Below are 14,311 nucleotides of genomic sequence, written 5' to 3' on the forward strand. Positions count from 1 at the left end.
CTCCTTGCTGTCCATTCAATGTTTGGTTGGATAAAATCGGCTGTTCTCGTTGGAGCTAAGGTTTGTTATGAAAGTAATACCCAAACTTTTAGGAAGATAAGTAGGTATTTTATCTGAAATATTATTTTATAGATATAAAGCAGCTACCCTAAAACTAAGTACTTTAATGCTATGAAGAAAGTGCAAACACCTATTGATAAATTTATATATACCTAGCAAGCTTACGACAGGTTTTTGATAGCTAAATATTATAAATGTTTCCTAAATTAATGATGAAGTAACCAGATTTCGGATTAAGGATTGATGTCATCTAGTGGTAATGACCGGAAATTGCATAACGTGAAGTTGCATTAACTGCATGTTATGCTAAATAATATGTACGTAACAATTTTTAAGATATTTAATATCTCGTGTCACAAACGGTGAAGGAAAAACATCGTGAGGAAACCTGCATACCAGAGAATTTTCCGGCGTGTGTAAAGTGCCAATCTACTGCCAGTTTGATGGACTATTCGCCTAGCCCCTCTCATTCTGAGAGGAGACCCGAGCTCAGCAGTGAGCCGCACTGCTACTCGTTATGCTCAGTTGCAAAGGCGTAACGGAACAACAAGCAACCTACATTGGTTCCTCAACGACACTCCATTAGGCTATCGGCGATCAGCTAAGCTTCTGGAGCGAGCTCGGCTGGATGGAGTAAATTCACCGGGAACCTACATCGAGGGACCCACGTATAACGGTCAAGTGCGACTTTCACGCGAACGAAGTCGCGGGCGTCCGCTAGTGATGAATAAATATCACTTGGGTTGACGCCTTACAACCCATTATTTTGTACTCTTCTGGATACTCTTGCAGTCAATCCAACAACCACTTTTTTGGTCTATTAGTCTAGTTGATGGGTAAGTAGATATGACCCGACCAGAAAAGAAATCGGTGTTGGAAAAGTGATTGCGAGTCCCCAGACAAGATTCTATATTTCTAGTCTGGGTTTTTATTAAAGAAAAAGAATATTTGGCATATCTTTTATAATATGACCAGTATTCCCATTCCCCTGCAACTAGTCGGGAAAGACTGCTGGGAGTGGGTACGACAATAGACCAAAGGGGGGAGGATTGAACTACCACCCCTCGGTGAGTCCAACCCAGTGACTTAACATAGCCTTCGAGGAGCCCTGTAACAAAATTAGTTGGGGGCCCAAATAAAGAGTCCTTTTTTTTCTCACGAAAAAAAATGAATATGACAGTGACTTAACCCATGTAGGATGTTAGATGTATGTAGATTACTAAAATTTTTGCTTTCACACTTACGGGGCCCCTGCGATGTTTGTACCGAATCGTAAATCTATGGCTACGCCTACGCCCCTGGTCCAACCGCTCTTACCGTTGAGATATTGAGGTTTAACTTGCTGCTGGATAAGATTAGGAAACGTAAACGTCTTGGAGACGGCGCGTATTGTGAGGCAGTCCGAGGTTCCTTATTCTGGAGCGATTGCGCCACAATGATTCGGAGGCCCCATAGTTGGAAGAATAGATTTATTTTTATAGGTAGGTAAGTATTAAAAAAACTTAAATGCATAAAATGTTTTATTTAGGCACTTACATTATTTTACAATAATAGTTAAAATCTATAGGTAGGGGACCTTCGTACGATGCCTATAAGTAATAACAAAGAAACAAAACGGGACTAAAACACCGCTCTTGTGTGCATATTATTTTTCTTCAAGGCTTGGGGACCATTCGGACGGTACAACAGGGGTCACATACCAAATATGTTTTGACCATTAATTTAGAAAATTGCGATGTTTATGAAATATCATTGCAAAACATTTCAAAAATTGTTTCATGCAAACTATATTATAGGAAAATTTTGGTCAAAATTTTAAATGAAAGGGTTGAATAAATAGAGCAAGATAAGAAAGCGATTTAAAGTAGTCAAACGTAGTTTACAGGGGCTTCATGTAGCGATGAAGATTCAGGGGAAGCTGAAGAATCGTAAATGAGTTTGCGGGAGATCTCAACGTCGCTGTACGAAAGTGCCCCCACATGTGGGGAGCATTCGTACAAACATCTTTTATGATGATGATTTTTATGGGAAACTGTTCATAAGCTTACAGGCTTATGAACATTTTCCCATTTGACACAATACTTTTACACATTTTTGTAAGCTACTGAGATATATTTGTTATTCTCAGGTATAAAAGCTAAAAAAAGAAGACTATAATAAACAGGGTGACGACTTTCCCCTACCTATTATCTATACAGATAGATAGGTATTGTTATCACAGAAATTGGTTATTTTACAAACCATATTGTACCTGCACATGTAATATGCATTCGCAAAATGAAAGAGTACATAAATAAAAGACCTACCTACATTTATAATAATCTGTCAACATAATAATGGTTATATACCTAACTTAAAAATTAACAAAGGTACATATTTGTACCTTATTAGGCAATTCAACAATAAAAACAGAAAGGCATGTAGTATGTACAAGTCAGTTAACATTTTTAAAATTAATGTTCGTTCTCATTTCACCTAGAAAAGTTGCAAAATTTTCAAAACTGCATAAAATAATTTTTAAAAAAAAGGGCACCTGTGTAGATAAATTCAACAACAAATTTATCTAAATACATCATTTTCACCGAATAATTTCACCCTTTTAAGTTTACATATAGGTACATACAATAATACTCAATAAATATTTTATAGAGAGAATAATTTAAGATGTTCTCATCAGTGGCGTGCACTTCATACATGCATAAAAACACTGCATACCCTGACAGTTTATAACGAACCAGTATCGGAGGAGGAATTTTCTATTTTGTAATATTTGAACGTACAGTGCCAACCAGCGTCGAAGAGTACATGCAAGCCGATTCCCGCCGGGTTACCTTTAAAATTCCATGCATATTCATTGTTTTACTGTTTCTCACACACAGATTAATCTGTATATATGTGAGAAACCGGAGTTAGTACCACACTGAATGAATTTCCTTTTCTTTGAAACGGATTACCTTCGTCTAAATTCCATCCTTCGCCACTGGTGCCTACCCTAGTTAAGAACCCTGTTCACGCCACTGGTTTACATTTATTATAAGTACGACTCATCATCATCTGAACTGTCAGAAATTTCCACTACCAAAAACGGATCTTCAATATCGAATACGGTAACAGTATAGTTATCACAAAAATCGTTTAAGAGTTTTGTTACATTTTCTGTGGGATCAGGTTTGATATCTATATCATTGTTTTCTAATTTAACTTTTGGAAAACTTGACGTTTCTTCGGTAGTCTCTAATTTTACTTCTCCATCGTTTAAATTACAATCAGCATTGGGTTCAAACTGCAATCTTTCATGGATACTTTTAGTATTGGACTGAAAATTATCATCTTCTACAGCGGACTCAATATTGGTTTCTAACTTAACTTTTTCAACGTGAGTGATACAATTTGCAGCGTTAGACTGAAAATCTTGTACAGCAGATTTCGCATTAAGATTCGCAATATTGCACTGTAAATCATAATTAACTGGTTCAGCATTTAATTTGTCAACATTGGGTTCAATGCTTAATATTTCAACGTGACTTTTGACATTTGCAGCGTCTGACTGAAAAATATTATCTCCCACTGTGGATTCAACAGAATTTTTTGCAACATTACACTGTAAATCGTAATTAACTGCTTCAGTATTTAATTTGTCAACATTGGGTTCAATGCTTAGTATTTCAACGTGACTTTTGACATTTGCAGCGTTTGACTGAAAAATATTATGTCCGACTGTGGATTCAACAGAAAGTTTTGCTTGTAAATCGTAATTTACTTTTTCAGAACTTAGTTCATTAGTAACATTTAAACCAAAATTAGAAACAATGAAACTTATAGTAGGAACAGGAACAACAACATGTGGGATTGGCGGTGGATTAAATATTTTGAAGCCAAATTCATCAGTGAAACACTTGTTAGTTATTGATTCTGCAATTATTGTGGGCATTACTAATGTTGGATTTTGTATTAAACAGCTATTTGGGACAAATGCATTATTTGTAGCTTGTATTAAATTACCATTACTATTAATATTGACTAATTTGTTGCTATCTAAAGTATTGATCTCTTTGGTAGGTGCTACTGTTTTATTTTTTTGCATATTGATTTGCAATGAATCATTTTGATCTAAACCTTCATCTCTATCACAGTTAGTTCCGCAATCCACTGAACCGACTTTATCAGCTTCGTTGTCCGATGTTGTATTTACACAATCTGGCGGTAAATCCTGCATCATTGAATACCTGCAATGTTAGGGCAAAGGTATGAATCTTAGATTTTTAACGTTAAAGTACTGTATTCCCAAAACGACCTTACACTTTTTCAGTATAGCGGGTTATTATTCTCAATTACTAAATTAAACTCAGTTCTGAGACTTGATCACTAACTATGGTCCTCATAAAAAAGTTCAGAGTCACACAGCAAGTCTCAAGGTAGGTACTGTAATAGCGACCCAGCACTAGAAAGGCCAGTGTTGGTCGACCCCCCACCAGGTGGACGACATCAAGCGAGTCGCAGGGATTCGCTGGATGCAGGCGGCTCAGGATCGTGATGTTTGGAAGTCTCTACAAAAGGCCTATGTCCTGTAATGGACGCCCATCGGCTGATATGATGATGATGATTATAATTATAATGATAATATTAAACTGCTTAGGGTTCTAACGTGTCAATGATACCTCTCAAGTAAATCCGCCTCTCTCTTGACGGCGACTCGTCTGTTGGCCTGGAGGCGCGCCAGTAGCTCGGGGTCTCGGTCGGCGGGGTCATCGTTACTACGCTCAGCCTTCACACGCGACAGCAGGTCGTTCCACTCGCGCTGCTGGCGACGCTTTTGTAAGGCGCGCCCGCAATGCGTGAACAACGCGCTCGCTGCATAGTAAGAAATTCATAGAAATATTGTTACGAGTTCCTCGATTATGGGTGGTATTAAAATGTTCTTGTGGAGGGGAGGTACGAAGTTGTTGCGACAGTAGAAGCGAGTGGTATCTGGAGGAGGCCTATACCCAATGAGAGCCTTACAAAGAAATAACTCTAAGACTAATTTACTAAAACGTGTAACAGATACGCTAACAAAGTAACATACTAACCTACTAATATACATAGCATAATAAAAATAAACTTAATATTGTTCTTGTTGTTAACAATTATGTAAAACTCATGTTTATTAGTAAAGGCTTTGATTTGATTTGATTTGTTGCGACAGTGATGGTATAAATAAGAGTATTTTTGATGACTTGAGCTCAGTTGTTTGTTAGGCAGCGTGGATACCGTCACGCTGCTAGTCGCGTTAGTGATTTAGTGCAATGTTTTGTTGTAATTATTATTAATATTTGGTGTTGTAATAGTTGATTATAAATTGTTTAGTGTGGGCATGGAGAACGTGTTGGGCAGGGGAGGTGAGTGTTTATGCATTCTAAAGGGGTCCTTTAACCCTACACCTAAGGTCACAAGTTCTACAATCACTGTTGCTGCTACCTGTCACGTCATAATATCGCAAATATGAAAAAATACCTGTTAGTTACTTATAGAGAGATTCTCAAATGCAAGCAAGTTTCATGTTAGACATTCCCTGTGTAATAAATGGTGGCAGTTTCACCATTCGAAAACAATCCTCTTAGTAACTCCTCAGTCACTGTGATGATATTCAAAATATTGAATTTTTAGACAAGTCTGTCTCAAAACAGTAGCTACAGAGAGATATACTTCAGATCTCACATCGACACATGATCATGCCCACATTGTTTACAAATTGAATCAAATTTATTTCTTTATGAATAAAGTATTGACCTTCTATCTTGTACTACTACTACTACTACAAGTTTTGGAAAGCCAAGTTTGTCAATGAACATTGACTCTAATGGTCCGGAAAACCGATTCTGTGAAAAGCATGCTGTAGGTATTCTGTGCAGCAATAAAACAGAGAGGATTCTTCTTAATCTTTTTCATTACAAATAAATTTCTTCCTCTTTGTAATCTTCAAATTCTATTTCAAATAGGCTGAAAAAGATTATAAAAACAAAGATACCTTCTCTCATAACTTGCAGTTTATTCCAACCAAGATTGTCACTTATGTTCGCTTTAGTGACACATGTCACCACATCACTGAAGTCTGGGAACGGTGGATTGCCATCACTACCTATATTACTATTGAGTAACCTCTGGAGCCTTTTCACAGGGCCTGGCGGGTGGCCTTCAATGACGGTTAGAGTCACCTCTCGCCTCTTGGTGACTTCTGCTCCAGTTATGGCACACAACTCTTTGTATAGTAATACTATTTTCTCTTTTAATCTAAAAGCAGGAATTAGGTGAATTTAAATAAAATTTATTCTGCTAACTATTGCACTGTTCTGTCACTATTAATAAAATAATGAATAATAGAAAATTATAAATAATTAATAATAGAAATTAATCAATATTCAGAAAGGGTGAAGAAGAACCAGAAATAACCCTATCATTCCCACAAATTGGACAAATGTAATGAAACCTCAGTGGTTGAAATTCGTAAGATCAATAACAGTTGAGAATTTTTAATGTGTCAAAAATATTGTAAACCAAAGTTTATTATAATAGATATATGTCACTAGCGCGTCATAACTGAGGTGAACAAAAGCGGCCAATTGGCCGCATTTCATTGGGTCTCAATATACATATACAATGTCGAGTTGTGTGTTAAGGAACTTGAAAAAGCTGTAAATAGGTACATAAATATAAAATGTAATTAAACACAAAATTGTGCATGTGTGCGCTCAGTTGAGTAGCTAAATTTGACTCACTTTTTGTGGTGATTTTGTAGGCACGTAAATGTCTATAGTATAAAATATTGTTGGTGTAAACTCTACAAAACGACACTAAAGGGAGTGTACATTTTATGGCGTTATAGAGTTGTCGTTAAATAAAAATAAAAATGTATGAGTCACTTTTGTCAATACACAATGGTTTTCATTTACTAAGAGGTAGCTTAGAACCCGAATACTATAGGATACTTAGGGTAGGGGTAGGTGTAGGGGTATGGTAGGGTAGGGGTTGGGTTTCACGCAGACAAAGTCGCGGGCGTCCGCTAGCTAGACATAACATACATTTAACCAAAAATTATGGGCAATATTTGTTTGTCTTTTGCAGTCACATAGAAATACTTACTTTTCACTCCTTATATAAGGCGAATGGGTACTATCATCAGTGACTTCTTCCTCATCCAAAATGGCTATTAATTGTTTGTACTCTGCTATTTCCAGCTCAATGTGCTTAATTTTTTCTGCATTTGACATACTCGTAGGTTCCTCTTCTACCAAGTCTATAGTAGACACTGTTCGAGGTAATAATAGCTTTTCTGGACTTTCAGGAATATTATTATCCTCATCTATAGTATTAACCAATCTTTCTTCTGCATTTTCGTTGGAAATGCAACTCCTATTTTCTATAGCTGTTACTTGATTTTCTTGCGTGTTTCCAGTCTGTACTATATTATTCATGAGAGTTAAAATATCATTAGTTTTTTCCACATTTTCTTTATTTGTGTGATTTCCATTTAGATCCTCGTACTTAGACACATCTATAATTGTTTCTGTAGAGCAGTTATTAATTATTTCGGATCTTTGGTTTTCTTTTTCATCATCAATTATAATAGGGCTGTCATTGTCTGTATCATTTTGATCTAAATTAATTGTAGGAATCTCTTCATAATTATCCAGATCTATTATATCAGGCTTATGTCTTTTACATCTCTTATCATACAGATTTGTTCGTTTTAATTCAGATGAAGCTTGGTGGACTGGCTCTAGAATATAAATAAATGTCAGTGTCAATTCCAAAATATGTATATGAATAGTTGTTAAGTAGTATATTTAAATACACTATCAAGACCTCTAAGGTCAAAAGGATGTTGCACAGAAAAATGTAATGATTGAACGAGTTTCACACCTCATTTGTTATGGATTCTCCATTAATAAATCAAATAAAATACACATATATTATGATCTCAAAGTCAAGGCATGTTGCACAGGAAAACATTTTAAAGGATTTGAATGGTTTTAAAAGTAAATCAAATTTAATTTGAAATAATTGGTTTTTTACGTGTATTGATAGCCTAATTAGATTGTCAAACTAATTCTGCTTGCTAGAGTGATCAATTGAGAGCCTACACCAGAAGACATCTAACAGACAAATATCTGGCACACTATTTACCTATATAAATATTCATTAGATTTGTTATATTATTCATTATTTATTTAAGTATAAATATAATTTTTTTAACACTTTGCAATTGCACGTTGTAGAGTCAACATCTCCTGAGGATGCTCCGGTTTCGGGGTGAAACGTACGTAGAGAGTATTTTGTCGGACCTGGGTGACGTTGTCACATGGGTTCGTCGACTTTTCGCGGATGATAGCAAAATAAATAAATCATTATATAATCATGATGAACTTCCGCAAAGTAACGCCTGCTTCTATCCAATATTTAAAAGAATAAAAGACTATATAAATATTCATTAGATTTGTTATATTATTAATTATTTATTTAAATATAAATTTAATTTTTCTTAGTGTAACATAACAGTGTGACATAAACTTAAATTCATCAAATGAGAGTGTGCATAGGTTAAATGACACATAATATATAGATTGCTTTAATTAGGTACCAGATTAGTTATTATCGTTATGATTCTACAGAAAATATTTTTTTTCATACAGATAATCACATAAATATTTTCCAATTGCTATATTAAATTATTGGTACTATTGGTGGTCTCTGGTACCAGACAATGTGGCCGTCCAACAAGAAGGTGGGAAGACGACATCCGCCTAACCCTGGGGCCACGCTGAACCAGAACCACTTTTGACACGTCAGTTGACTATTTGTAAAGATTCTACCACTGGTTTGGAAGGCAGGTGCTGAGAAGATACCGGCAAGAAACTCAACAGTTGCTCTTTTGAAAAAGTCATACAGTATTATAATTTACAATTGATAACAATTACTGTTTACATTTCTTATAGTTTTACTTCCTGTGTGAAGGACATTTAACAGTTAACAGCTCTAACTGGGTTTCATGATTCTGACTACTGTCATACTCACTCTTTATCCAGTCTTTAAGACTATTATTTAAAAAAAACTACCAATATTTAAAGAAGTGGCTTATGAATATAAATTACTTGTCAAAAAAAAATTTGAATTATTAAATTTCACTTACTTATTTCAAGGTATATTATGGAAAAAATATCTATACTAATATTATAAAGCTGAAGAGTTTTGTTTGTTTGATTGAACACGTTAATCTCAGCAACTACTGGTCCGATTTGAAAATTTCTTTCTGTGTTGGATAGCCCATTTATCGAGGAAGGCTATAGGCTATATATTATCCCCTTATTCCTACGGGAACGGAAACCACGCGGGTAAAACCACGCGGCGTCATCTAGTACAACATACTTACGTTTAGGTTCTTCCCTGTCTAATTTTATCAATTGTGCACGTTTCATTCTTATTAATTTACTCCTCCTGCCTCTTAACGCATTACACAATTCTTGTATATGTGAATATTTGTGGCCAGGATCTTTGTCTAGATTGATCAAAGTTCTTTTCAAAATTGTTTGAAAATCAGATGATAATTTGAACTCAGGATTTGCTCTTTTGTAAATGTCTAGTAACGTTTTATACAACACATTTTGCATCCCTTCTGTGTTTTCCAAGTTTAGACATTTTTCAATAACTTCCGCTAACAGTGGATTTTCTTTGAAAATATGATCACAATTTACTGATACTTTCTGTTTTTTGCTTTTTGAATTATAGATTATGGCTTCTAATACCTGTAATTACAGCATTATTACATAATTTGGGTTATGCAAACTGTAACTAAATTAAGAAATTTAAAATAAAACTACAGCAATAAAACATATGGGCATGCATACTTACAAACCTAAAAAACTATTTTTTTTTGTTTTGTATGTATGTGTCCTGATAATGATAATGAAAATATGCGAAGTTTCAAAGATCAATCAAGGAAATTAAGGTATGCAAGTGCAAGTGCAATAAATAAACAAACTCACATTCCTAATTCAAATACGTAAGACAATATACTCACACAATCATCGTCATCGTTGTCCGATAAATCGACGATAATATCGGCCCCAACTGCCATATTTTAATTACAATTTTATGACTGTCTAACATTAAATAAAAATACTTAAAATTATCTAAAAATATAAAACTATTTTCTTTTCAGGAACAAAACAAGACAGGACATGCATGAGGATCTTCACTTCAATGTCATTGTCAAAAATTGACATTTGTCATTTATCTTTATCAATTTTAGATTGTCTATGTCATAAAGCACAGACTAATATAACTTATTTCCGGATTAGTCACAGACGATAGATAATCACGTATTCGTGCAGTAACAGAGTAAATTAACGGCTTATGGGGCGCAATGGGGTGCGCGGTGAATTCACAAGACGGAGGTCCTGGGTTCGATTCCCGGCTGGGCCTATTGAGGTTTTCATAATAGGTATGGACTGGTGGGACGTGGGAGGCTTTGGCCATGGCTAGTTACCACCCTATCGGCATAGACGTACCGCCAAGCGATTTAGCGTTCCAGTACGATGACGTGTAGAAACCGAAAGTGGTGTGGATTGTCATCCTACTTCTAACAAGTTAGCCCGCCTCCATCCAAAATTGCATCATCACTTACCACCAGGTGAGATTGTGGTCAAGGGCTAACTTGTGAAGAATAAAAAAAATAAGCTTCTTGTCCTTCTTGGTGAATACATAGATATGAAATAATAATATTAATTATTTAAACACCTATTAACTTAAACGATTATTTTTAGTTTTAGTAAGTGGTAAATAGGGCGGACTCGATACAGAGAGGTCAAGCGTAAACTGTCGTGGAACCTACTTGTAACAGTTCCCAACTAAATGGAACGGGATTAAAGATCAGATTTGAAAGATATGACAAATATTCTGTAAAATGACATGAAATATTTGGATTTTATGGATACACAATTTATATGATAAACAATATAATAATATTTTATTTATATGAAGGTTGTTGAAAAATTATTGTTAGTAAGATAACAGACCTACAAAATAACTTCCTGAACTATCTATAATTTTTAGAGATTAAGTAATTAATTAATAGAATTACATTAACAGAGGATCTGGGGATAACAGACAGAATTAGAATAAAATACAGTTACATTCAGATAAATATAACTTTATTTATAGAGAGGCCAATTTAAAATTGTTGTATTATGGAGGAAGATTTATTATAATTGAATTATCCCAAAGGGGCAAGCCTATTAGTGCAACATTAGACGGTCCATCACAAACTATCATTATTATCACCAAGAACCCCTATTCGGCTCACTGTTGAGCACGAGTCTCCTCTCAGAATGAGGGGTTAGGCCTTAGTCTACCACGCTGGGCCGATGCGGATTGGCAGATTTCACACACGTGGATAATTAAGAAAATTCTCAGGTACGATACAAAATTCAAACAGAAATACATTCTCGAGTCAGAGCGACACGAACTGTCGTATCAGTAATTTTCAGTATTATTCAAGAAAAATGGCGTCTTATATTTTTAAATATTTTGAAAACTGTTCACAAAAACTAAAGGATAAATAATATGGAGAATTTTTAATGGTGTTTATTGTTTATTATATTAATTTACGTAATTGTTGTTAGTGTTAAATTTTTAAATACAAATTATGAAAAAAAAATTGTATATGCGGTTGTCAAGAGGAGAGAGCGTGACGTTCGTTTTTTTTGACAGTTTCACCGGCTTCAGTACGTTGCTTGTAAAGAGTCACTGCGGTAACTGTGGAGGCACTATAATATGTATAGTACTTATTTTCTTGAGTGTAATCTACTATATCTCCAGAACGCACGAACCGATTTCCACGGTTTTGCATTCGTTGGAAAGGTCTCGGGCTCCGTGAGGTTTATAGCAAAGAAAATTCAGGAAAAATTTCAACAGAAAAGCGGGAAAATCTTTTTTCACATACAACGCCATCTCTGATACATAACATGTAGTAGGGTAGGGTGTGTGTGGTAGGGTAGGAGTAGGAGTAGGGTAGGGTTAAAGTAGGGAAAGGTAGGGAAGAAGCGCACATTAGTCAAAGCGAAGCTTGACCGGGTCCTCTAGATAAAAGATACTATAAAATAGTACATAATGAACCGTCTAATTTTGCTCTTATGGGCAACATAAACAACTATGACATGTTGCCTTTTTACAACTATTTATACAGTTAATACACTGACGCCTTATTGTTTTACAGAATACCTTAATTATTTATAATACCATTTTCTAATTTACAATAAATATAAACTAAATAATGAAAATGCAATTTAAGATATATAAAATTATCTTATAATTTTTACCATCATTTTGGGCTAAAATATAAATTAACGATTTATTAATAAAGCAAAATGCGTTTTCCTAACAATAATTTTGTCCAAAAAACCACGTCGAATTGGAAAAAGAATTAAAACTAAGTTAAATGCGCTTTATTTTCAAATAAAAATTTATAAATTAGTATAAAAACCTTGGCAGTGTCTTTAAAGTTTAAAATTTTACGAAGTGCTGTAATTTTACAGCTGTCAAAATTTGTTTATATATTTACAGGACGTAAGACGCACAGAAATTGGTAAAATAATTAATTTAGAACATTTATTACTAGTAAGATTTCTTTTAAAAATCGAATTGTTCTTATATAAAAATAATAATAAATCAAATTTGTTGAGCTATCAAAGAATACATTGAAATGTTTGTTTTCTCTAAAACAATTAAACACGGCTTTTTGGACAAAAATTTCTCTAATCAATTTCTAATTCTCTTACTATAGAGTAAAAAACATAATTCAAACATACTATGTTAAAATACTATGTGTAAAGATTTAAATTGTTAGACAATCTGAAATTGTTGCCTTTATTGACGAGAATTTAAACAATTTTATAAATTTATTTAGTTTCTGATAGTTATTATGAGAATTTGTTTTTAATCTCTCTTTCTAACATGGTACTATAGAAAGAGGTAAGGAAAAAGTCGAATCTGACACTGTTGAGTTATAAAAATTAAAAAAAAACATTGTTACATAATATCGCAACAATTTCCCTCTGCTACATAATATCCGCTCAGAAATTGTGTTTCTAACAGGTCGTGATCGAAAGTTCAAACATATTCAATGCTGCGTTTTTTGTTTCATCACTTTCAGTTCAGTGTTCAGTTCAACAACCTTATTCGCCAGTTCAAAGTAACATCGCTCATTCGATCACGACCTGTCAGAAACGCAAATTCTGAGCGGCCGGATATGAATGATTGCGTGGCAAGAGTTCATACGAGTATACTTGACATAAACGGACTCGTTACTACTCTCTCTACTCGCACTAAATAGATTTTTTAATTCTTCTTTTTCAAGTCCTTCGACACCTGCCAGTTCATAAGGCCGAAGCAATAAGCAGATTTTTTAATTAGCGAAAATATATTTACAAACGAGTAGAGTCCTTTTCATGAAATAAGTCCGGCGGCTAAAATCTGAACTAAAACAGCGCCTTACACAAATACCAATAAGCGTCATTAAGACATTAGCGCCGCGTCTGAAGGACTTCTTTCATGAAAAGGACTATACTTACATATGCATGTTTACTAACAATTTAAATCTTACAAAGTAGTGCACCCTAAGGGATGCCATCAACATACAAGCTTACGTGAAATATAATAATATATTTATTTGTGTATGTATTGACACTGATATCTATTTGTGTAACATTTATATAGACCTACATGTTTAACAATTATCCATCTTTTGTCCTGTAGACGTCGTTGTTAAAATTTAACCCAAAATCTCCATTCCATCTGTAATGAACAGAAAAATTGAATAAAATTAATTATTATTATTTTAGTTATTTTAAAAGTAGTAGCTGTTATTTTAGCATTTAAAAATGGGGATGATGACTAGGTTTTAATATATTGATTTTTATGATACATTCGGGCAAATAAGGTCAATGTTATTTATACATAAAAAGCAAAGATTGTCTGAATATTTGCAGAATCAACAAGATTATAAAATTTCAAAATCTATTAAAAATCGTTTATCTTAATTAAATGAAAATTCATAGTTTTAGTTTCCTTACATTATACGTGAAATTTTTCAACATATAAACTATGAACATCACATTACCTACGACGTCATTAGTTCGTGCCATTTTGTATGGGGCGTTTTTCAGGGATCCGCGGCAGCGCCGCAAATCTGACCCTTTAAATCCCTGTAGATCCAAAA

At 34.3% G+C, this 14,311-nt stretch overlaps 2 protein-coding genes across 2 annotated transcripts in view; both read right to left on the reverse strand.

Annotated features, from left to right (window-relative positions):
- Positions 1-1,567: 1,567 nt before the first annotated feature.
- LOC112044598 (uncharacterized) lies at positions 1,568-10,303 on the reverse strand. The gene is made up of 6 exons (XM_024080480.2): positions 10,115-10,303; positions 9,467-9,839; positions 7,180-7,816; positions 6,068-6,330; positions 4,719-4,911; positions 1,568-4,286 (listed from the first exon to the last, which is right to left on the reverse strand). The coding sequence occupies exons 1-6, from the start codon at positions 10,169-10,171 to the stop codon at positions 3,092-3,094; spliced, it is 2,718 nt and encodes a 905-aa protein (XP_023936248.2). The 5' UTR covers positions 10,172-10,303; the 3' UTR covers positions 1,568-3,091.
- A 926-nt stretch (positions 10,304-11,229) lies between these two features.
- LOC112044605 (F-actin-capping protein subunit beta) overlaps positions 11,230-14,311 on the reverse strand; it is a gene marked incomplete in the record, with an annotated part of 7,662 nt that continues 4,580 nt past the window's right edge. The window contains 1 exon segment of the mRNA XM_052887471.1: positions 11,230-13,887.

This window comes from Bicyclus anynana, chromosome 19 (assembly GCF_947172395.1).
Source record: "Bicyclus anynana chromosome 19, ilBicAnyn1.1, whole genome shotgun sequence".
In the NCBI taxonomy this organism is placed as follows: Eukaryota; Metazoa; Arthropoda; class Insecta; order Lepidoptera; family Nymphalidae; genus Bicyclus; species Bicyclus anynana.

Excerpts from the sequence above, each read along its gene's own strand:
- LOC112044598 (XM_024080480.2), bottom strand. The coding sequence starts at position 10,171 with ATGGCAGTTGGGGCCGATATTATCGTCGATTTATCGGACAACGATGAC. Across the intron at positions 9,840-10,114 it reads ACAACGATGACGATGATTGT|GTATTAGAAGCCATAATCTA; the intron begins GTGAGTATATTG and ends CTGTAATTACAG. Across the intron at positions 7,817-9,466 it reads AGACAGGGAAGAACCTAAAC|AGCCAGTCCACCAAGCTTCA; the intron begins GTAAGTATGTTG and ends TTTATATTCTAG.